A 24778-nucleotide genomic window follows, 5' to 3' on the forward strand; every position below is an offset into this window, starting at 1 on the left:
GGTACTTACAGACAGTTTTTGGCAGAACTGGGCAGGGAGGTTGTTCCCGCCGCCATCTTGGAGAACTAGGCCCAGATCTTCTATAGATGTTACTTGCTCCAATCCGTCTGTCTCTTCATGTCACCCCAGACAGACTGGACGATGGTGACATCAGGGCTATACCAGTGGGGCCGGATCATCACTTCCAGGACTCCTCCTCCAAAGAGCAAAGGTTGCACCAAATATTAAATAGCATTATATCCACACCTGCCTAAAACTTTTGCACCGTGTTTTGTGCATTTCCATGTTTACAGACTCCAGACTAGTCCAATGTAGTCAGATCCTGCACTTATGTATTTCTCCTCTGCTTTGTAGTCTGTAACCACGTAGACACATCGCTCTGCATTGGAGCTGTGTACCTGTAACGGTAGGAGATCCTGGTAATGTTTATCATAGACAGATGACAAAATGAAAATGTGAAACATTTTATTGCAAAAACAATATTTAGGTACAATATGTAGCGAATGGAAAATAAATACTGTTACAAATATACAGCTGTACTGTAACATAATACATTCAAGTATGATGGGGGGAGGGGCGGGCGCCATATTTACAGGATCCCCAATGTTATGTTACAAATACAATTAACACAAGATGTCACATGTAAATCAATAAGTTGTCATTTAAAGGGGCAGTACACCTAAATATCCAACATGTCCGAATAGCCAATGATCCCTGGGCGGTGCGGTGAGGGCGGCTTATGTCCGTCACCTATAGACAAGGCTTCTCCGGGTTCTGGTTGGGTTGTAGCACTTGTCTTGGAAGGTTATGTAACATCTACAAAGAGTCCAATCTTATCTAAGTCAATGGACAGGTCAAGACTCCGACAAGATGCTCTGTGTGGCCGAGGAGTGGACCATGGTCATCCCTTCTGACCGGAACTGTTGTAAGATGTTGATCATGCAGATTAGGAGAAGAAAGATGACAAAGAGGTCGTCTATGGTGCTGAGGATACTGCACAGAGGGTCGGGGATGACGGCGAAGGGCGAAGACAAGCACATGATGGCACCAAATAAGCAGACGACTATCCTGAGACAGAAGATCCAGACAAGTCCTCCCATAGTGAAGATCCTGCGCAGGGCCAGGTGTAACAGTGACGGCAGGTCGTACAGGTGGTCAGAGAGCTGCAAGCAAAGCGAAAGATGAAATAACCAAAACTTAGGTCACTATGTGAAAGTCTATGTATTCCCCGAACTATGGAGGATAAAGCCAACATGGCAGGTAACACCGGGCTATGTGTATCATTGTGCCACATATAGCAGGACAGTATGGCAATCAGGTATATAGGGGAAAACTGTATACCCAGTTATGTTGTATACTGCAGGGAAATATTATATACAATGTTCTATTCTATACAAGCATTACATTGTACACAGATATTATAAGGTATACAAGTGTTACATCGTAGTCTGTGTTGTTACTTTATATACGGTGTTATTATATTATATACAACAGTGTTACATTGTAGTTTGTGTTGCTACATTACAGACAGTCTTATTATATTGTATGCAGTAGTGTTAAGATAAATTCACGTGGCAGAGTTTTTGTGGCAATATAAAGTGGGTTTTACATCAATTGACATAAAAAGATGGGTAGACATCAAATACTCACAGGTCGAGGTTTCCCAGAGAAGCGGTTGTTGTATCGTCTGATGTCTTGTACTACAGTTCTGCTTGTTTTGTCGGGTTGCTGATCTTCACATAAATCATCATAGAGCATGTGCACCTATAGAAGGAGGGTAGTGATGTCCTGTTAGAATAGATGCTATGTACAGCCCTAATACAGGAGTATGTGCACCTATAGAAGGAGGGTAGTGATGTCTTGTTAGAATAGATGCTGAGTACAGCCCTAATACAGGGGTATGTGCACCTATAGAAGGAGGACAGTGATGTCCTGTTAGAATAGATGCTATGTACAGCCCTAATACAGGGGTATGTGCACCTATAGAAGGAGGGCAGTGATGTCTTGTTAGAATAGATGCTATGTACAGCCCTAATACAGGGGTATGTGCACCTATAGAAGGAGGGTAGTGATGTCCTGTTAGAATAGATGCTATGTACAGCCCTAATACAGGAGTATGTGCACCTATAGAAGGAGGGCAGTGATGTCCTGTTAGAATAGATGCTATGTACAGCCCTAATACAGGGGCATGTGCACCTATAGAGGGAGGGCAGTGATGTCCTGTTAGAATAGATGCTATGTACAGCCCTAATACAGGAGTATGTGCACCTATAGAAGGAGGGTAGTGATGTCTTGTTAGAATAGATGCTATGTACAGCCCTAATACAGGGGTATGTGCACCTATAGAAGGAGGGTAGTGATGTCCTGTTAGAATAGATGCTATGTACAGCCCTAATACAGGGGTATGTGCACCTATAGAAGGAGGGCAGTGATGTCCTGTTAGAATAGATGCTATGTACAGCCCTAATACAGGAGTATGTGCACCTATAGAAGGAGGGTAGTGATGTCTTGTTAGAATAGATGCTATGTACAGCCCTAATACAGGAGTATGTGCACCTATAGAAGGAGGGCAGTGATGTCCTGTTAGAATAGATGCTATGTACAGCCCTAATACAGGGGTATGTGCACCTATAGAAGGAGGGCAGTGATGTCTTGTTAGAATAGATGCTATGTACAGCCCTAATACAGGGGTATGTGCACCTATAGAAGGAGGGTAGTGATGTCCTGTTAGAAAAGATGCTATGTACAGCCCTAATACAGGGGTATGTGCACCTATAGAAGGAGGGCAGTGATGTCCTGTTAGAATAGATGCTATGTACAGCCCTAATACAGGGGTATGTGCACCTATAGAAGGAGGGCAGTGATGTCCTGTTAGAATAGATGCTATGTACAGCCCTAATACAGGAGTATGTGCACCTATAGAAGGAGGACAGTGATGTCCTGTTAGAATAGATGCTATGTACAGCCCTAATACAGGGGTATGTGCACCTATAGAAGGAGGGTAGTGATGTCTTGTTAGAATAGATGCTATGTACAGCCCTAATACAGGGGCATGTGCACCTATAGAAGGAGGACAGTGATGTCCTGTTAGAATAGATGCTATGTACAGCCCTAATACAGGAGTATGTGCACCTATAGAAGGAGGGTAGTGATGTCCTGTTAGAATAGATGCTATGTACAGCCGTAATACAGGGGTATGTGCACCTATAGAGGGAGGGCAGTGATGTCCTATTAGAATAGATGCTATGTACAGCCCTAATACAGGAGTATGTGCACCTATAGAAGGAGGGCAGTGATGTCCTGTTAGAATAGATGCTATGTACAGCCCTAATACAGGAGTATGTGCACCTATAGAAGGAGGGCAGTGATGTCCTGTTAGAATAGATGCTATGTACAGCCCTAATACAGGGGCATGTGCACCTATAGAAGGAGGGCAGTAATGTCCTGTTAGAATAGATGCTATGTACAGCCCTAATACAGGGGTATGTGCACCTATAGAAGGAGGACAGTGATGTCCTGTTAGAATAGATGCTATGTACAGCCCTAATACAGGGGTATGTGCACCTATAGAAGGAGGACAGTGATGTCCTGTTAGAATAGATGCTATGTACAGCCCTAATACAGGGGTATGTGCACCTATAGAAGGAGGGTAGTGATGTCCTGTTAGAATAGATGCTATGTACAGCCCTAATACAGGGGTATGTGCACCTATAGAAGGAGGGCAGTAATGTCCTGTTAGAATAGATGCTATGTACAGCCCTAATACAGGGGTATGTGCACCTATAGAAGGAGGACAGTGATGTCCTGTTAGAATAGATGCTATGTACAGCCCTAATACAGGAGTATGTGCACCTATAGAAGGAGGGCAGTGATGTCCTGTTAGAATAGATGCTATGTACAGCCCTAATACAGGGGTATGTGCACCTATAGAAGGAGGGTAGTGATGTCCTGTTAGAATAGATGCTATGTACAGCCCTAATACAGGGGTATGTGCACCTATAGAAGGAGGACAGTGATGTCCTGTTAGAATAGATGCTATGTACAGCCCTAATACAGGGGCATGTGCACCTATAGAAGGAGGGTAGTGATGTCCTGTTAGAATAGATGCTATGTACAGCCCTAATACAGGGGCATGTGCACCTATAGAAGGAGGGCAGTAATGTCCTGTTAGAATAGATGCTATGTACAGCCCTAATACAGGGGTATGTGCACCTATAGAAGGAGGGCAGTGATGTCTTGTTAGAATAGATGCTATGTACAGCCCTAATACAGGAGTATGTGCACCTATAGAAGGAGGGTAGTGATGTCTTGTTAGAATAGATGCTATGTACAGCCCTAATACAGGGGCATGTGCACCTATAGAAGGAGGGCAGTAATGTCCTGTTAGAATAGATGCTATGTACAGCCCTAATACAGGAGTATGTGCACCTATAGAAGGAGGGTAGTGATGTCTTGTTAGAATAGATGCTATGTACAGCCCTAATACAGGGGTATGTGCACCTATAGAAGGAGGGTAGTGATGTCTTGTTAGAATAGATGCTATGTACAGCCCTAATACAGGAGTATGTGCACCTATAGAAGGAGGGCAGTGATGTCCTGTTAGAATAGATGCTATGTACAGCCCTAATACAGGGGTATGTGCACCTATAGAAGGAGGGTAGTGATGTCCTGTTAGAATAGATGCTATGTACAGCCCTAATACAGGGGTATGTGCACCTATAGAAGAAGGGCAGTGATGTCCTATTAGAATAGATGCTATGTACAGCCCTAATACAGGGGCATGTGCACCTATAGAAGGAGGGCAGTGATGTCCTATTAGAATAGATGCTATGTACAGCCCTAATACAGGGGTATGTGCACCTATAGAAGGAGGGCAGTGATGTCTTGTTAGAATAGATGCTATGTACAGCCCTAATACAGGGGTATGTGCACCTATAGAAGGAGGGTAGTGATGTCTTGTTAGAATAGATGCTATGTACAGCCCTAATACAGGGGTATGTGCACCTATAGAAGGAGGGCAGTGATGTCCTATTAGAATAGATGCTATGTACAGCCCTAATACAGGGGTATGTGCACCTATAGAAGGAGGGTAGTGATGTCCTGTTAGAATAGATGCTATGTACAGCCTTAATACAGGGGCATGTGCACCTATAGAAGGAGGGCAGTAATGTCCTGTTAGAATAGATGCTATGTACAGCCCTAATACAGGGGTATGTGCACCTATAGAAGGAGGGCAGTGATGTCTTGTTAGAATAGATGCTATGTACAGCCCTAATACAGGGGTATGTGCACCTATAGAAGGAGGGCAGTGATGTCCTGTTAGAATAGATGCTATGTACAGCCCTAATACAGGAGTATGTGCACCTATAGAAGGAGGGTAGTGATGTCTTGTTAGAATAGATGCTATGTACAGCCCTAATACAGGGGCATGTGCACCTATAGAAGGAGGGCAGTAATGTCCTGTTAGAATAGATGCTATGTACAGCCCTAATACAGGAGTATGTGCACCTATAGAAGGAGGACAGTGATGTCTTGTTAGAATAGATGCTATGTACAGCCCTAATACAGGGGCATGTGCACCTATAGAAGGAGGGCAGTAATGTCCTGTTAGAATAGATGCTATGTACAGCCCTAATACAGGGGCATGTGCACCTATAGAAGGAGGGTAGTGATGTCCTGTTAGAATAGATGCTATGTACAGCCCTAATACAGGGGTATGTGCACCTATAGAAGGAGGGCAGTAATGTCCTGTTAGAATAGATGCTATGTACAGCCCTAATACAGGGGCATGTGCACCTATAGAAGGAGGGCAGTAATGTCCTGTTAGAATAGATGCTATGTACAGCCCTAATACAGGGGTATGTGCACCTATAGAAGGAGGGCAGTGATGTCTTGTTAGAATAGATGCTATGTACAGCCCTAATACAGGAGTATGTGCACCTATAGAAGGAGGGTAGTGATGTCTTGTTAGAATAGATGCTATGTACAGCCCTAATACAGGGGTATGTGCACCTATAGAAGGAGGGTAGTGATGTCCTGTTAGAATAGATGCTATGTACAGCCCTAATACAGGGGCATGTGCACCTATAGAAGGAGGGCAGTAATGTCCTGTTAGAATAGATGCTATGTACAGCCCTAATACAGGAGTATGTGCACCTATAGAAGGAGGACAGTGATGTCTTGTTAGAATAGATGCTATGTACAGCCCTAATACAGGAGTATGTGCACCTATAGAAGGAGGGTAGTGATGTCTTGTTAGAATAGATGCTATGTACAGCCCTAATACAGGGGTATGTGCACCTATAGAAGGAGGGTAGTGATGTCCTGTTAGAATAGATGCTATGTACAGCCCTAATACAGGGGTATGTGCACCTATAGAAGGAGGGTAGTGATGTCTTGTTAGAATAGATGCTATGTACAGCCCTAATACAGGAGTATGTGCACCTATAGAAGGAGGGCAGTGATGTCCTGTTAGAATAGATGCTATGTACAGCCCTAATACAGGGGTATGTGCACCTATAGAAGGAGGGCAGTAATGTCCTGTTAGAATAGATGCTATGTACAGCCCTAATACAGGGGTATGTGCACCTATAGAAGGAGGGTAGTGATGTCCTATTAGAATAGATGCTATGTACAGCCCTAATACAGGGGCATGTGCACCTATAGAAGGAGGGCAGTGATGTCCTATTAGAATAGATGCTATGTACAGCCCTAATACAGGGGCATGTGCACCTATAGAAGGAGGGCAGTGATGTCCTATTAGAATAGATGCTATGTACAGCCCTAATACAGGGGTATGTGCACCTATAGAAGGAGGGCAGTGATGTCTTGTTAGAATAGATGCTATGTACAGCCCTAATACAGGGGTATGTGCACCTATAGAAGGAGGGTAGTGATGTCTTGTTAGAATAGATGCTATGTACAGCCCTAATACAGGGGTATGTGCACCTATAGAAGGAGGGCAGTGATGTCCTATTAGAATAGATGCTATGTACAGCCCTAATACAGGGGTATGTGCACCTATAGAAGGAGGGTAGTGATGTCCTGTTAGAATAGATTCTATGTACAGCCTTAATACAGGGGCATGTGCACCTATAGAAGGAGGGCAGTAATGTCCTGTTAGAATAGATGCTATGTACAGCCCTAATACAGGGGTATGTGCACCTATAGAAGGAGGACAGTGATGTCCTGTTAGAATAGATGCTATGTACAGCCCTAATACAGGAGTATGTGCACCTATAGAAGGAGGGCAGTGATGTCCTGTTAGAATAGATGCTATGTACAGCCCTAATACAGGAGTATGTGCACCTATAGAAGGAGGGTAGTGATGTCTTGTTAGAATAGATGCTATGTACAGCCCTAATACAGGGGCATGTGCACCTATAGAAGGAGGGCAGTAATGTCCTGTTAGAATAGATGCTATGTACAGCCCTAATACAGGAGTATGTGCACCTATAGAAGGAGGACAGTGATGTCTTGTTAGAATAGATGCTATGTACAGCCCTAATACAGGGGTATGTGCACCTATAGAAGGAGGGTAGTGATGTCCTGTTAGAATAGATGCTATGTACAGCCCTAATACAGGGGCATGTGCACCTATAGAAGGAGGGTAGTGATGTCTTGTTAGAATAGATGCTATGTACAGCCCTAATACAGGGGTATGTGCACCTATAGAAGGAGGGCAGTGATGTCCTGTTAGAATAGATGCTATGTACAGCCCTAATACAGGGGTATGTGCACCTATAGAAGGAGGGTAGTGATGTCCTGTTAGAATAGATGCTATGTACAGCCCTAATACAGGGGTATGTGCACCTATAGAAGGAGGGCAGTGATGTCCTATTAGAATAGATGCTATGTACAGCCCTAATACAGGGGTATGTGCACCTATAGAAGGAGGGTAGTGATGTCTTGTTAGAATAGATGCTGAGTACAGCCCTAATACAGGAGTATGTGCACCTATAGAAGGAGGGCAGTGATGTCTTGTTAGAATAGATGCTATGTACAGCCCTAATACAGGGGTATGTGCACCTATAGAAGGAGGGTAGTGATGTCCTGTTAGAATAGATGCTATGTACAGCCCTAATACAGGGGTATGTGCACCTATAGAAGGAGGGCAGTAATGTCCTGTTAGAATAGATGCTATGTACAGCCCTAATACAGGAGTATGTGCACCTATAGAAGGAGGGCAGTAATGTCCTGTTAGAATAGATGCTATGTACAGCCCTAATACAGGGGTATGTGCACCTATAGAAGGAGGGTAGTGATGTCTTGTTAGAATAGATGCTATGTACAGCCCTAATACAGGGGTATGTGCACCTATAGAAGGAGGACAGTGATGTCCTGTTAGAATAGATGCTATGTACAGCCCTAATACAGGGGTATGTGCACCTATAGAAGGAGGGTAGTGATGTCTTGTTAGAATAGATGCTATGTACAGCCCTAATACAGGAGTATGTGCACCTATAGAAGGAGGGTAGTGATGTCTTGTTAGAATAGATGCTATGTACAGCCCTAATACAGGGGCATGTGCACCTATAGAGGGAGGGTAGTAATGTCCTGTTAGAATAGATGCTATGTACAGCCCTAATACAGGGGTATGTGCACCTATAGAAGGAGGGCAGTAATGTCCTGTTAGAATAGATGCTATGTACAGCCCTAACACAGGAGTATGTGCACCTATAGAAGGAGGGCAGTAATGTCTTGTTAGAATAGATGCTATGTACAGCCCTAATACAGGGGTATGTGCACCTATAGAAGGAGGACAGTGATGTCCTGTTAGAATAGATGCTGAGTACAGCCCTAATACAGGGGTATGTGCACCTATAGAAGGAGGGTAGTGATGTCTTGTTAGAATAGATGCTATGTACAGCCCTAATACAGGGGTATGTGCACCTATAGAAGGAGGGCAGTGATGTCCTATTAGAATAGATGCTATGTACAGCCCTAATACAGGGGCATGTGCACCTATAGAGGGAGGGCAGTGATGTCCTATTAGAATAGATGCTATGTACAGCCCTAATACAGGGGTATGTGCACCTATAGAAGGAGGGTAGTGATGTCCTATTAGAATAGATGCTATGTACAGCCCTAATACAGGGGCATGTGCACCTATAGAGGGAGGGCAGTGATGCCCTGTTAGAATAGATGCTGAGTATAGTCCTAATATAGGAGATAAATCTGAATATCTTTGTAGACTATGGTGCACCAGTAGAGCCTGCAATGTATTGGATCACTAAATAACAGGAGCGTTACTGTATATTGCTATCATTCAGTATAGGGCTTGGCTATAGATTCTGATACCTTTTGTCTGCAGAGAGGACAGCTGATGGCCCCCAACCAGGGATCGTGCTTCCAATACTCAATGAGACAGGCGCCTATAAGATACAAGAAACAATGGGATATTAGAACTTCTGTATATCTCCGTATAACAAACCACATCCTCCTCTGTGCACCATTACCTGAGTGTTACAGAATGTAAATGTATGTGCAGGACATGATGGGAGTTATAGATTCTATATAGCAGGAGAGCAGTGATATAATGTATCCAGGCATGGACATGTGGTCATTACAATGTATGAGACCACCTATACGCTTTGGTTACAGGCGCCATGGTGGCGTTGTGACCTGTGAGGTCCAATATCAGTGTAATAATGTATCTGTATTCCAGAACTCAGATATGAAGGATAGGCGTAGTACAGTACGGGTTAAGTGGTGCCCCCTCCCCCACGGCGCAGGTGTCTGCCTGTATTAATGAGCGTTGTCCTGATAATTGCCCTGGACACATGAATACATATTTGTGGTGCGGGTTTCCTGTCGGTTTCCTGGACATATGTTTTAGGATCAATGTGAAAATGAAAGGGCAGCTGAGCAGGAATTAGCACAAATTGCTTCAGACGTTTCCTGCTCACAATTTGTGACAGTTTTTTAAGGTATACAATGACTTATTCACTTGGCGGAGGGCCCGTCCCTGTCATCGGCAACATGTTATTGTTTGTTGTAATGAGGCGGCCGTGCGCCAGACCCCGGGCATTTCCTGAGGATGGCAGTCCAGCTGGCCCCGGCATACAGCAGCCATAGAAAGCCCATATTCTGAAGTCTCTCTGTAGTCGCTTCCTCCAGGCTCTCTGTCCTGTGCACTCACTGTATATACAGTATATACTAGCAATCAGATACAGAATACAAGATCATGATGATACAAAGTCTCTCTGTAGTCGCTTCCTCCAGGCTCTCTGTCCTGTGCACTCACTATATATACAGTATATACAGTATATACTAGCAATCAGATACAGAATACAAGATCATGATGATACAAAGTCTCTCTGTAGTCGCTTCCTCCAGGCTCTCTGTCCTGTGCACTCACTATATATACAGTATATACAGTATATACTAGCAATCAGATACAGAATACAAGATCATGATGATACAAAGTCTCTCTGTAGTCGCTTCCTCCAGGCTCTCTGTCCTGTGCACTCACTATATATATATATATACAGTATATACTAGCAATCAGATACAGAATACAAGATCATGATGATACAAAGTCTCTCTGTAGTCGCTTCCTCCAGGCTCTCTGTCCTGTGCACTCACTATATATATATATATACAGTATATACTAGCAATCAGATACAGAATACAAGATCATGATGATACAAAGTCTCTCTGTAGTCGCTTCCTCCAGGCTCTCTGTCCTGTGCACTCACTGTATATACAGTATATACTAGCAATCAGATACAGAATACAAGATCATGATGATACAAAGTCTCTCTGTAGTCGCTTCCTCCAGGCTCTCTGTCCTGTGCACTCACTATATATACAGTATATACAGTATATACTAGCAATCAGATACAGAATACAAGATCATGATGATACAAAGTCTCTCTGTAGTCGCTTCCTCCAGGCTCTCTGTCCTGTGCACTCACTATATATACAGTATATACAGTATATACTAGCAATCAGATACAGAATACAAGATCATGATGATACAAAGTCTCTCTGTAGTCGCTTCCTCCAGGCTCTCTGTCCTGTGCACTCACTATATATATATATATACAGTATATACTAGCAATCAGATACAGAATACAAGATCATGATGATACAAAGTCTCTCTGTAGTCGCTTCCTCCAGGCTCTCTGTCCTGTGCACTCACTGTATATACAGTATATACTAGCAATCAGATACAGAATACAAGATCATGATGATACAAAGTCTCTCTGTAGTCGCTTCCTCCAGGCTCTCTGTCCTGTGCACTCACTATATATATATACAGTATATACTAGCAATCAGATACAGAATACAAGATCATGATGATACAAAGTAACTCTGTAATGTAGACATTGCCACAGATTCACCACTGTGGTTATACCCGGACTCTGGTGCCACATTGTGGAGCATCGTATTTGAGCTAAAACTTTTTACTGCAAGTTAGACAAGTGGATGTGGCTTATCAGACAAAGGGGTGTGGCTCAAATGCACCAACATTTCTACATGATGGTTACATTTATTCTTGGCTTTTGATGCCATTTTCAGGATCATTGGTTTCATGCAGAGGTTGTTGCCCTCTGTAGACGTCTATAACCATCACCCTCCGGCATTATATTCTGTATGTGCACATGCTCATGTAGTACCAGTAAGGCAGCAGCAGGGGGCGCTCACAGGACTCATCCTTGCACAATTTGCTGCAGCTTTGCCAAAACAAAGCAAAAGGTTTACAAATAGACAGCAAATGAGATGCCAAAGAAATTTTTTTTAAGCCACAATCTTACTTTTTTTAGGTCAGGAATCACTGGGCATTACGCCAGGCACCACGGGCATCGGGTGATGCAATGCAGAACTAAAGCGACAAGATAAGTCGTAACCATTGCACTGCTGCCTGGTGAAACGGAGAGGAAGTTCACTGACTCATCATTACATGACATGGCCCTAAATCATCACCTGCAGAACACAATGACCTTGTCCTACTGATCCCAGAAAGGGGAGGCGAAAGCGCACAGCAATGCTACAATATACTGCAGTAATAGATGTACCAGCAGAATAGTGAGCGCAGCTCTGGAGTATAATACAGGATAAGTAATGTAATGTATGTACACAGTGACTGTACCAGCAGAATAGTGAGCGCAGCTCTGGGGTATAATACAGGATAAGTAATGTAATGTATGTACACAGTGACTGTACCAGCAGAATAGTGAGCGCAGCTCTGGGGTATAATACAGGATAAGTAATGTAATGTATGTACACAGTGACTGCACCAGCAGAATAGTGAGCGCAGCTCTGGAGTATAATACAGGTTAAGTAATGTAATGTATGTACACAGTGACTGCACCAGCAGAATAGTGAGCGCAGCTCTGGAGTATAATACAGGATAAGTAATGTAATGTATGTACACAGTGACTGTACCAGCAGAATAGTGAGCGCAGCTCTGGAGTATAATACAGGATAAGTAATGTAATGTATGTACACAGTGACTGTACCAGCAGAATAGTGAGCGCAGCTCTGGAGTATAATACAGGATAAGTAATGTAATGTATGTACACAGTGACTGTACCAGCAGAATAGTGAGTGCAGCTCTGGAGTATAATACAGGATAAGTAATGTAATGTATGTACACAGTGACTGCACCAGCAGAATAGTGAGCGCAGCTCTGGGGTATAATACAGGATAAGTAATGTAATGTATATACACAGTGACTGTACCAGCAGAATAGTGAGCGCAGCTCTGGAGTATAATACAGGATAAGTAATGTAATGTACGTACACAGTGACTGCACCAGCAGAATAGTGAGCGCAGCTCTGGAGTATAATACAGGATAAGTAATGTAATGTACGTACACAGTGACTGCACCAGCAGAATAGTGAGCGCAGCTCTGGAGTATAATACAGGATAAGTAATGTAATGTATGTACACAGTGACTGTACCAGCAGAATAGTGAGCGCAGCTCTGGAGTATAATACAGGATAAGTAATGTAATGTATGTACACAGTGACTGTACCAGCAGAATAGTGAGCGCAGCTCTGGAGTATAATACAGGATAAGTAATGTAATGTATGTACACAGTGACTGCACCAGCAGAATAGTGAGCGCAGCTCTGGAGTATAATACAGGATAAGTAATGTAATGTATGTACACAGTGACTGTACCAGCAGAATAGTGAGCGCAGCTCTGGAGTATAATACAGGATAAGTAATGTAATGTATGTACACAGTGACTCTACCAGCAGAATAGTGAGCGCAGCTCTGGAGTATAATACAGGATAAGTAATGTAATGTATGTACACAGTGACTGTACCAGCAGAATAGTGAGCGCAGCTCTGGAGTATAATACAGGCTAAGTAATGTAATGTATGTACACAGTGACTGTACCAGCAGAATAGTGAGCGCAGCTCTGGAGTATAATACAGGATAAGTAATGTAATGTATGTACACAGTGACTGTACCAGCAGAATAGTGAGCGCAGCTCTGGAGTATAATACAGGATAAGTAATGTAATGTATGTACACAGTGACTGTACCAGCAGAATAGTGAGCGCAGCTCTGGAGTATAATACAGGCTAAGTAATGTAATGTATGTACACAGTGACTGTACCAGCAGAATAGTGAGCGCAGCTCTGGAGTATAATACAGGATAAGTAATGTAATGTATGTACACAGTGACTGCACCAGCAGAATAGTGAGCGCAGCTCTGGAGTATAATACAGGATAAGTAATGTAATGTATGTACACAGTGACTGCTCCAGCAGAATAGTGAGCGCAGCTCTGGAGTATAATACAGGATAAGTAATGTAATGTATGTACACAGTGACTGTACCAGCAGAATAGTGAGCGCAGCTCTGGAGTATAATACAGGATAAGTAATGTAATGTATGTACACAGTGACTGCACCAGCAGAATAGTGAGCGCAGCTCTGGAGTATAATACAGGATAAGTAATGTAATGTATGTACACAGTGACTGTACCAGCAGAATAGTGAGCGCAGCTCTGGAGTATAATACAGGGCTAGTATGTGTAATATGTATATGTAAGGTGACACGACATACTATGCAACATACGTTGATACACTGACTGTATAATATTATCAGGTTTACATTCCTTTTAAATGTTTCCACAGAATTTGCTCTGAGTTAACTTTAGTAACTTGGATGTTGTAATACATCAGAGTTTCCAAATCCCTATTCCAAGGGCATCATCAGAGTCAGGTCATGTTTACCTACGTGACAGAGAGAACATTCCTACACTGGAAGTATTTCTTTACCTCCCCCCCCCTTTCCCTACTGCTCCAGTATTGCTCCTGTATACTCATGTGTGTCTATGCTGAAAAGTAAAAAGAGGGGTCCTTCCTTTGTCCTGCCCCCCGATTCTCTGGGATCCCGATGGCCGGACACTATAGGTGTCACCGGTTCCAGCTCATGCTTTGTCCTGCTGTTTCTATGATTGAGAGACCTGTCAGACACGATTTGTCGTCTTCATGTCACACTTTTATGAGCTGAATGTGAGACACAAATAATTGTCCGCCATTGATGGTGTTGTCAGGACACTCGGAGGAGCCGTCTTTGATATGTTGCCATGAGCTTTATGTTGATCCATTAAAGTAAAAACTTGCAGCTTAGGATAATCCCTCTCAGTCACTGTCACATTGAAGCTGTGTGTGTTGTGTTTGTTGTCTCTGCTTTGCCAATTGTCACATCTCTGTAAGTCTCTGGAGGTGGAGGGGGCGACAAACGTGTCTGATAAGTTCCAATGTAAGTTTAAGCAAGATCCTGCCCAATGTTTGTTTTGGATTTAGCTCCCTGCAATAGTTTGCATGTGATATGTATGTGTATCTCCAGGATGTATCCACCAGGGCCCCCTGCAGGTACACTCGGATAACAACCGCCTATAACAACATGTCATTATGTATCACAAAACGTTACAAAGTAGCAAACCGTATAATAAATGTCCAATCTGCTTACAGCTGTCATCTCATGCGCTCTAAATGGGAATGGGGCCATGATGGGGATATAGTAGCCCCCATAGATGTGAATGGGGCTATGATGGGGATATAGTAGCCCCCATAGATGTGATTGGGGCTGTGATGGGGATATAGTAGCCCCCATAGACGTGAATGGAGCTGTGATGGGGCTGTAGTAGCCCCCATAGATGTGATTGGGACCATGATGGGGATGTAGTAGCCCCCATAGATGTGAATGGGGCTATGATGGGGATATAGTAGCCCCCATAGATGTGAATGGGGCTGTGATGGGGATATAGTAGCCCCCATAGACGTGAATGGAGCTGTGATGGGGCTGTAGTAGCCCCCATAGATGTGATTGGGACCATGATGGGGATATAGTAGCCCCCATAGATGTGATTGGGACCATGATGGGGATGTAGTAGCCCCCATAGATGTGAATGGGGCTGTGATGGGGATATAGTAGCCCCCATAGATGTGAATGGGGCTGTGATGGGGATATAGTAGCCCCCATAGATGTGAGTGGGACCATGATGGGGATGTAGTAGCCCCCATAGATGTGAATGGGGCTATGATGGGGATATAGTAGCCCCCATAGATGTGATTGGGGCTGTGATGGGGATATAGTAGCCCCCATAGATGTGAATGGGGCTGTGATGGGGATATAGTAGCCCCCATAGATGTGAATGGGGCTGTGATGGGGATGTAGTAGCCCCCATAGATGTGATTGGGGCTGTGATGGGGATGTAGTAGCCCCCATAGATGTGAATGGAGCTGTGATGGGGATATAGTAGCCCCCATAGATGTGAATGGGGCTGTGATGGGGATATAGTAGCCCCCATAGATGTGAGTGGGACCATGATGGGGATGTAGTAGCCCCCATAGATGTGAATGGGGCTGTGATGGGGATGTAGTAGCCCCCATAGATGTGAATTGGGCTGTGATGGGGATATAGTAGCCCCCATAGATGTGAATGGGGCTGTGATGGGGATGTAGTAGCCCCCATAGATGTGAATGGGGCTGTGATGGGGATATAGTAGCCCCCATAGATGTGAGTGGGACCATGATGGGGATGTAGTAGCCCCCATAGATGTGAATGGAGCTATGATGGGGATGCAGTAGCCCCCATAGATGTGAATTGGGCTGTGATGGGGATATAGTAGCCCCCATAGATGTGATTGGGGCTGTGATGGGGATGTAGTAGCCCCCATAGATGTGATTGGGGCTATGATGGGGATGTAGTAGCCCCCATAGATGTGAATGGAGCTATGATGGGGATGTAGTAGCCCCCATAGATGTGATTGGGGCTGTGATGGGGATATAGTAGCCCCCATAGATGTGAATGGGGCTGTGATGGGGATGTAGTAGCCCCCATAGATGTGAATGGGGCTGTGATGGGGATGTAGTAGCCCCCATAGATGTGAATGGGGCTGTGATGGGGATATAGTAGCCCCCATAGATGTCAATGGGGCTGTGATCAGGATTTCGTAGCCCCCATATTTTTGAAGAGGATCACCTTGATAAAGCTATTTTTATTGATTTTGTCACTAGGGCTGGGCCTCGGTCTGACGTTCTCTGATCCGATAATTGTCACATACACCATTTATACCATTCATTGTCTTTCAGCCCAGTTTAATGACAAGCAACGCTGCAAATAAAGAGGTTTGACGATTTCACGAGACGTTGACTCACCGCAGAAAAGATGGCCGCAGTTGGTCTCTACCGGGGATGTCGCCGTCTGAAGACACACCGGGCAGCTCAGGTCATTGTGGAAGCGATTCTGGCGGCTTTTAGGTGTCTCCTGAAAAATTCAGAGCGTTACTTTATAGAGGTTCAGATATTTTTTTTTAAGACTACTTTGCCTGACATTCTGCAAATAGTTAATTAACCCGTTAATGACCACTGACATACATGTGAGTGATTGTATGCAGAGGGAGCAGGAGTCTTATCCATAGAAGGTAGATGCCACTGGTAGCCATGAATGGCTGGCCATGGGCAGTGTGTAACAGGAGGGATGTCACATAGCCTGCTTATAGCTCAGTCCCATTTAAATGAATGGGTCTGAGCTGAAATACAAAGGACATCAGCTGTACCATGTATACTACTGAGGGCGCAGCGCTATTAAATAACACCTCCAGAAATCCTCTTATACTAGTAAATGCTCACCTTGTAGTGGGACGGAGGAAATGCTTCATTGTCATTTCTTTGGGGAATCATCTCAGGTTTGTCCATCGTGTAGCAGCTGAGAATACAAGGAGAAAATATGTCATAAATAATACTAGTAAGAAATGAAAAAGGAGAGAATCTAAATATCTATCTATCTATCTATCTATTTATCTATCTATCTCCTATCTATCTATCTATCTCCTATCTATCTATCTATCTATCTATCTATCTCCTATCTATCTATCTATCTATCTATCTATCTATCTATCTATCTCCTATCTGTCTATTTCCTATCTATCTCCTATCTATCTATCTATCTATCTATCTATCTATCTATCTATCTATCTCCTATCTGTCTATTTCCTATCTATCTCCTATCTGTCTATTTCCTATCTATCTATCTATCTATCTATCTATCTATCTATCTATCTCCTATCTATCTATCTATCTATCTATCTATCTCCTATCTATCTATCTATCTATCTATCTATCTATCTATCTATCTCCTATCTATCTATTATCTATCTATCTATCTATCTATCTATCTATCTCCTATCTATCTATCTCCTATCTATCTATCTATCTATCTATCTATCTATCTATCTATCTATCTATCTATCTCCTATCTATCTATTATCTATCTATTATCTATCTATCTATCTATCTATCTATCTATCTATCTATCTCCTATCTATCTATCTATCTATCTATCTATCTATCTATCTATCTATCGCCTATCTATCTATCTATCTATCTATCTATCTATCTATCTCCTATCTATCTATCTATCTATCTATCTATCTATCTATCTATCTATTTTATCTCTCATGTTTCAAACAAAACGATGTGTCCATCATTCTCTGGATTCTGCAGCTTTGTAGTGACACAGCATTGACACTAATATACTTATAATATATTCTGCTATTTTGTCATCCTGTATTTTGTATCCATGTCACAGACGCTTCTTGGGCCTGCACTATGGACGCTGTCACTAGTCAAAGGAAAATGTTGCAGCGCTTTATGAGAAGGGAGTGCTGCTGTGGTTCAAAGGGCTACAATATGTATACACAGATAGAAGGAAAATCTGAGATAAAACAAGAAAACCTAGTGACCTAGAATGTGATAATATCAGTGCACAGTGCAGTTTACAAACACGGCTGCCCTCATTCAGTATCAGCCAACGTGTACAAGAGCAGGTTAACCACTTCCTCCCTGTACTGTCAATCATATATCATACAGATATTACAGAACAGATCAGCACTGGAGCAAGTCTCACATATCTGAGGGGACTGACAGCAGTGCTCATCCTGAGCTGCCTGGTTATACACCCCAAAACTAAACCCACAATTTATAAAGGCAGGGAAGTTATAGGAAGCAGAGGAATTGTATTTTATACTGGTCTGCCCTGAATTGTATTCCTAAACCATGAAGAGCAGGATGAACAAGGGGTAAAGGAATGTGAAGGTCCTACTAATGCATTGTGTGGAGTAAAATTACAATTAGCAAGAAGTGACTAATTGTCAAATCATGATATTGAGTTACATCCTGTATTATACTCCAGAGCTGCGCTCACTATTCTGCTGGTACAGTCACTGTGTACATACATTACATTACTTATCCTGTATTATACTCCAGAGCTGCGCTCACTATTCTGCTGGTACAGTCACTGTGTACATACATTACATTACTTATCCTGTATTATACCCCAGAGCTGCGCTCACTATTCTGCTGGTGCAGTCACTGTGCACATACATTACATTACTTATCCTGTATTATACTCCAGAGCTGCGCTCACTATTCTGCTGGTGCAGTCACTGTGTACATACATTACATTACTTATCCTGTATTATACTCCAGAGCTGCGCTCACTATTCTGCTGGTACAGTCACTGTGTACATACATTACATTACTTATCCTGTATTATACCCCAGAGCTGCGCTCACTATTCTGCTGGTGCAGTCACTGTGCACATACATTACATTACTTATCCTGTATTATACTCCAGAGCTGTGATCACTATTCTGCTAATACAGCCACTGAATATTTACACAATAACACCTTTTTATGTAGATTGACACTGCAGGTAACCTTTTATATGGAGAAAGCTACAGAGTGTCTTGATAATGATATTATTACAGTTGTTAATGTGCTCTGGGCATACAGAATAAAAAGTAATATTTGTGTAGGTCTTGTCCCTACTCTACACGTTATAATCACCGAAAATTGATTGTTTGCCACGTGTCACTTCCCACCAGCGACTGCACAGTTTCTGCAAATTGTTATGAGAAGGAGAAATGATGCAGAACTAAGTCCACAGCATGTAGAGCAATAACAATGCAGACATAGCCATAAAGTGCGGCTCTACCAGTCCTCAATGGGAAGATGCTCCAGGATTGCAACATACATGTCATGCTACAATGTCAACACTACATGTGTCACTGGGGCTCGAATAGCTCATCCATGTCATCTGCCAAATGTCTTTCCAATTGTATTCTCTTTGTTCTGGATTATCTATCTATCTATCTATCTATCTATCTATCTATCTATGTATCTCCTATCTATCTATCTATCTATCTATCTATCTATCTATCTCCTATCTATCTATCTATCTATCTATCTATCTATCTATCTATGTATCTCCTATCTATCTATCTATCTATCTATCTATGTATCTCCTATCTATCTATCTATCTATCTATCTATCTATCTATCTATCTATCTATGTATCTCCTATCTATCTATCTATCTATCTATCTATCTATCTATGTATCTCCTATCTATCTATCTATCTATCTCCTATCTATCTATCTATCTATCTATCTATCTATCTATCTATCTATCTATCTATCAAAAATACTGAAAGCCAAAACAGCAGACCAGATTATCTGGAGAGAAAGTACTGACATGGACCAACAATGAATAATAATAATAATAATAATAATAATAATAATAATAATAATAATAATAATAATAACATTATAACAAATCCTACTAATAAGAGATGTCTCTATATCTACGTATCATACTTTTGGGAGGGGGGTTTCTCTCGCCTATGGAGCTTCCTCTTACCTGGACTGGACAGGGCTGCAGAACGTATGGCTGAGCATGTGGCTTTGCTGCAGTTCTCACTGGAGGTTTTGCTCGGCACGTCCTCACTGAGCACCAGCTGACAGCGCACTGTTGTAATTCGGTGTCAAGGCACACAGACCTACAAGTTACGCTGTTAATGATTAAACCGGTGTCAAGGTTTTCATAATAAAACACAACCCACGGCGGCCATGCCATGCAAATTCACGTGACATCCAATGGAATGAGCCGCACGCCACTATATACCTATACTGGGTCATATTTACTAATACTGGAGCATGGCTGGGGTCAAGAAACAGTATGTAACATGGCGGACGTCAACTTATGCTAGGGCTACAGGGCAATATAAGACTGTAATGTCGTGCTCCTCCATGATACTTAATGACTGTGAATATGGTCGTGTGGTGACCCAACAATATGGTGCAAAGCTTCTTGACCGTCATGATAAGATAACCTGGCGAATGTCTGCGCCGTTACATTCACTACCATTGTATATATTGGGCCACATTCTGTAACGTCAGCTGGTCTTAAAGGGGGATTCCCAACCAACTGATGACCTATTGGTGGGATATATAGAACATACGAAAATAAAAAGTATCCAATAATAACATATAAGATACATGTACGGTGATTACTCTGTTGCACCACGGGCAGAGCGTTTTCTGTAAATCTTGGTCTTGCCGGAATATTTTGGTAACCAGGAAAAATTCCTTGAGCAATGTTATTACACATTAACCAGATCATGTTCATGTCACAAGTATATTGGTCAGGTGACTGAGGAGCTTTCTCGCTGCCAGGATCAGGGCTCGGGGATTTAGCAAGTTAGCAAATACTTCTGGTAAGTTGTGGGGCCCGGGACGCTGTGTAGTCCAATATTAGCACATGAAGGGAGTCATTCTGCAGATATGGCTCTGTATCCGCTACACGTTATACTTGTGCCAAGGCCAAAGCCTGGGATCGCTGATGACAGAACTAAGACATAGTATATAATGTATGCGCCATTGGAGGAAGCCGTTACATGTCAGATGACTGGTCATAAATTCCTCTGATTGTCAGGACTCGGTCACACCTGCAGATAACTGCGCAGATGACGGTAAGGTCGGTGATAGTGATATGACTGTGGTTACACAACTATACGCGCCCGCATGGCAACTGATACGTGCACCCAGGAGCATCACATATGTGTGTAATCCTACGTGGTGGCGCCGCGCAGCACCTGCACACTGACTTCTAGACCTGCTCATTGTAGTTGATCACTGGCAGACAAGTCCTCACTCACATAAGTCCTCACTCACATAGGTCCTTATTCACAGAGGTCCTTATTCACATAGGTCCTCACTCACATAGGTCCTCCTCACTCAGGTCCTCACTCACATAGGTCCTCACTCACATAGGTCCTCACTCACATAGGTCCTTATTCACAGAGGTCCTTATTCACATAGGTCCTCACTCACATAGGTCCTCCTCACTCAGGTCCTCACTCACATAGGTCCTCACTCACTCAGGTCCTCCTCACTCAGGTCCTCACTCACATAGGTCCTCACTCACATAGGTCCTCACTCACATAGGTCCTTATTCACAGAGGTCCTTATTCACATAGGTCCTCACTCACATAGGTCCTCCTCACTCAGGTCCTCACTCACATAGGTCCTCCTCACTCAGGTCCTCACTCACATAGGTCCTCACTCACATAGGTCCTCACTCACATAGGTCCTCACTCATATACGGTATGTCCTCACTCACATAGGTCCTCACTCACCTAGGTCCTTATTCACAGAGGTCCTCACTCACATAGGTCCTCACTCACGTAGGTCCTCACTCATATACGGTATGTCCTCACTCACATAGGTCCTCACTCACCTAGGTCCTCACTCACATTGGTCCTCACTCACATAGGTCCTCCTGCTAAGTGGAGCAGTATAATGTGAGGGACACTATGGGGAACCTAAGAGCAGTATTATATTGTGTGGGGGGCATATAAGGCAGAATTGTACCATGTGGGAGAATTATGGTGCGGATTAAAGTGGTGTGAACTGTAATGAATTGGTAGGACCGAAGCGTCCCATTCCCAGCCCTCTCGTTGCTCTGCCCAAATTCACACAATGGAGTGAGGTGCAGAATGGGGGTTGTGGGCACATGTGTCACAAAAAAGGCCCTTGTGCCAGATGTGCACCATAATACCATCCCTTTATGCCAGAAAACTGACGTAAAGGGATTGACAAAATCCCCCTGCAAGGATGTGCTTGGCTAAAAGTGACGTTTCCCACTGCTAGAGCCCCTTTAAGCCTGGTGTGGGGGATACGGCTGCGACATAGGATGTTATTATTCTCTGTGCAGTGCTGCAGGCAGATTCTGTCCCCTGAAAATTGGGGGGGTGTCAGCCTCATAGCTCATCTTTCTGTGAGTGGGACAGAGGGGGCTGAATTCTAAGGTTCCTGGTGGGGTTAGGCCTAAATGTCTATTTACCCTTCCACTTTTATAAAAAATGTAAAAATGATATTTCCCTGCTGCCTGATACATTGTAAGCTCTTGCGAGCAGGGCCCTCAGCCCCATTGTGTGAAGTGACTATTACTCTGTATCTCTTTGTCTGTATTTGAACCCTACAAATTGTACAGCGCTGCGGAATATGTTGGCGCTCTATAAATAAAACGTATTATTATTTCCAAAAGGGGGCTGCATGTGTTACTGAACTTTACCACCAGGGGGCACCTCAGTAAAGGCATCACGCTGCATTGGAAATAATCTTCAGGAAATAATGGGTGGGTGGGGGGGGGGGGTGCTCTCTTTTCCCAAATTCTGAGTGAGGACAGTGCAGAGGACTTTATCAGATCTCTCCACCTGTGCCGGGGATGTCTGGACAGCAGAAATACTGAGGTCAGACAGAAAATCATCCAGACAAGTGGCACATGAGGCCGGTTTATAGGACTTTTATTCCTGGCGCCGTCTCTGGTTGTGCAGGTCAGCCCTAGTGGAGAATATCTGTGGTGCAGGGGCAAGAACGTGATCCAGGGGCCCATAAGAGGACAGTCAGGAGGCCTCTATATACACCTTCTAGGTAGGATTGTTATACCATAGCTGGGGTAACGGTACATTGGACTTTGGTCGCCCCTTTAGGTTCACGCTTGCGCTGAGCCCTCCATCGTTTGGGTCCAGCAACACCCTGACCCGTTTGATTTGCTATAATTCACACCAGATTTATTTTCTGGTGCCTGAATTATTAAGAGAGTGCGGCCGCTTCGTGAATATTGACGTTTTACCACCAGAGCACAAATACTAGGACTGGGGCACGGTCTTAATAAAAACCCTCCCATTGCGGCAGATCTCGTCCTGTTTATAGGTGAGTGCCGGGGAACCCTGGATGGTCCTGATGGATGGACTAGTGAACGGTTGGTGCATGGCCACCATATCCCAACAAGGAGGTGGCGGAGTCATGCTTTGGGCTGGAATCATCGGGAGAACTGGTAGGTCCCTTAGGGTCCCTGACGGTGACCTCTGCACAGTATATAGAGTCCCTGACTGATCACTTTCCTCCATGGCACAATAAGAACTGAACCTTGCAAAATCTCCATGCAGACGGTGCACCATCTCGTGCAGCAAAGACGACCTCGGAGTCATGGACGGCTATGGGAGGCAAACTCCAGGTGTGGCCGCCATCCTGCCCCGACCTCAGCCCACAGACGACTGTGCCGACACTCAGGCAAGGTTCACACACTGAAGTTTTTGCAATGGAATCTGCTGCAAAAATCCCGACTCTGGTTCATTACAATGGGAGACGTCTTGCGGGATCTTCAGGTGGATTTTACTCGGAGCTGCCATTGAAAGTTGCAAATTCTTGTAAGCTTTCTGTCATGAATTTTGCCTGATGCATCGCGCTGAGTAAGCCTGGACTTACATAAGATTTACATGACTGGGGTACAATCATGGAGGACTTTCCTCCCCGGGGCCCTGTTCTCACAGATCCCTCACCAGTAGGGTTGAGCCGATCTTGACTTTTCAGGATCGATTTTGAAATCCGATTTCCGATCATTTTTCATTCGAACCCGATCTCAATGCAAGTCAATGGGATTTTTTTACTAATCGGAGATCAGATTTTAAAATCAATCCTATTCACTATACAGCATGGAATCTAACAATTGAACGCTTTGTTAGAATCCACGCTGTGTAGTGATTTTTATTAATCCTCTGGCTACTTAGTCCCCCCTGGTGTTCACTTACCTGCATAGATCGCTGGTCTGGTGCCCGGTGTTCTCGTTCTTCTTCGCCTCGCTGCCCCCGCCTCCCAGGTTAGGAGAGTGTGGGCGGGTACTGGGAGGGGAGACATCACATCTCTCCGCCCTGTACCCACCCTCTCCTAAGCCACAAGCCCCGCCTTCTTCCTAGCTCTTTAGCACTAACCTGGGAGGCGGGGGCAGCAAATGAAGAAGTACGAGAACACCGGGCACCGGACCAGCCATCTCTGCAGGTAAGTAGCTACTAGAGATGTTAGCTAGTCTCCCATTAGAATGAATGGACGCAGCCAGCGCGCAGGGGGTTAAGGCTATGTGCCGGCTGCTTCCATTCATTCCTATGGAACCGCAGCGGAGCC

The 24778-nt window shown here is 43.8% G+C and overlaps 1 protein-coding gene across 1 annotated transcript; it reads right to left on the reverse strand.

Annotated features, from left to right (window-relative positions):
- Nucleotides 1-675: 675 nt before the first annotated feature.
- Nucleotides 676-20246, reverse strand: LOC142218053 (E3 ubiquitin-protein ligase RNF170-like). The gene is made up of 6 exons (XM_075286453.1): nucleotides 20175-20246; nucleotides 17106-17181; nucleotides 16632-16740; nucleotides 9301-9374; nucleotides 1651-1764; nucleotides 676-1163 (listed from the first exon to the last, which is right to left on the reverse strand). Exons 1-6 carry the CDS (start codon nucleotides 20210-20212, stop codon nucleotides 855-857), a joined length of 720 nt encoding a protein of 239 aa, XP_075142554.1. The 5' UTR covers nucleotides 20213-20246; the 3' UTR covers nucleotides 676-854.
- Nucleotides 20247-24778: the final 4532 nt, after the last annotated feature.

This window comes from Leptodactylus fuscus, chromosome 9, assembly GCF_031893055.1.
Source record: "Leptodactylus fuscus isolate aLepFus1 chromosome 9, aLepFus1.hap2, whole genome shotgun sequence".
Lineage (NCBI taxonomy): Eukaryota > Metazoa > Chordata > Amphibia > Anura > Leptodactylidae > Leptodactylus > Leptodactylus fuscus.

Excerpts from the sequence above, each read along its gene's own strand:
- LOC142218053 (XM_075286453.1), bottom strand. The coding sequence starts at position 20,212 with ATGCTCAGCCATACGTTCTGCAGCCCTGTCCAGTCCAG. Across the intron at positions 9,375-16,631 it reads CTGCGGCCATCTTTTCTGCG|GCGCCTGTCTCATTGAGTAT; the intron begins GTGAGTCAACGT and ends TGTATCTTATAG. Across the intron at positions 1,164-1,650 it reads TCTCTGGGAAACCTCGACCT|CTCTCTGACCACCTGTACGA; the intron begins GTGAGTATTTGA and ends CTTTGCTTGCAG.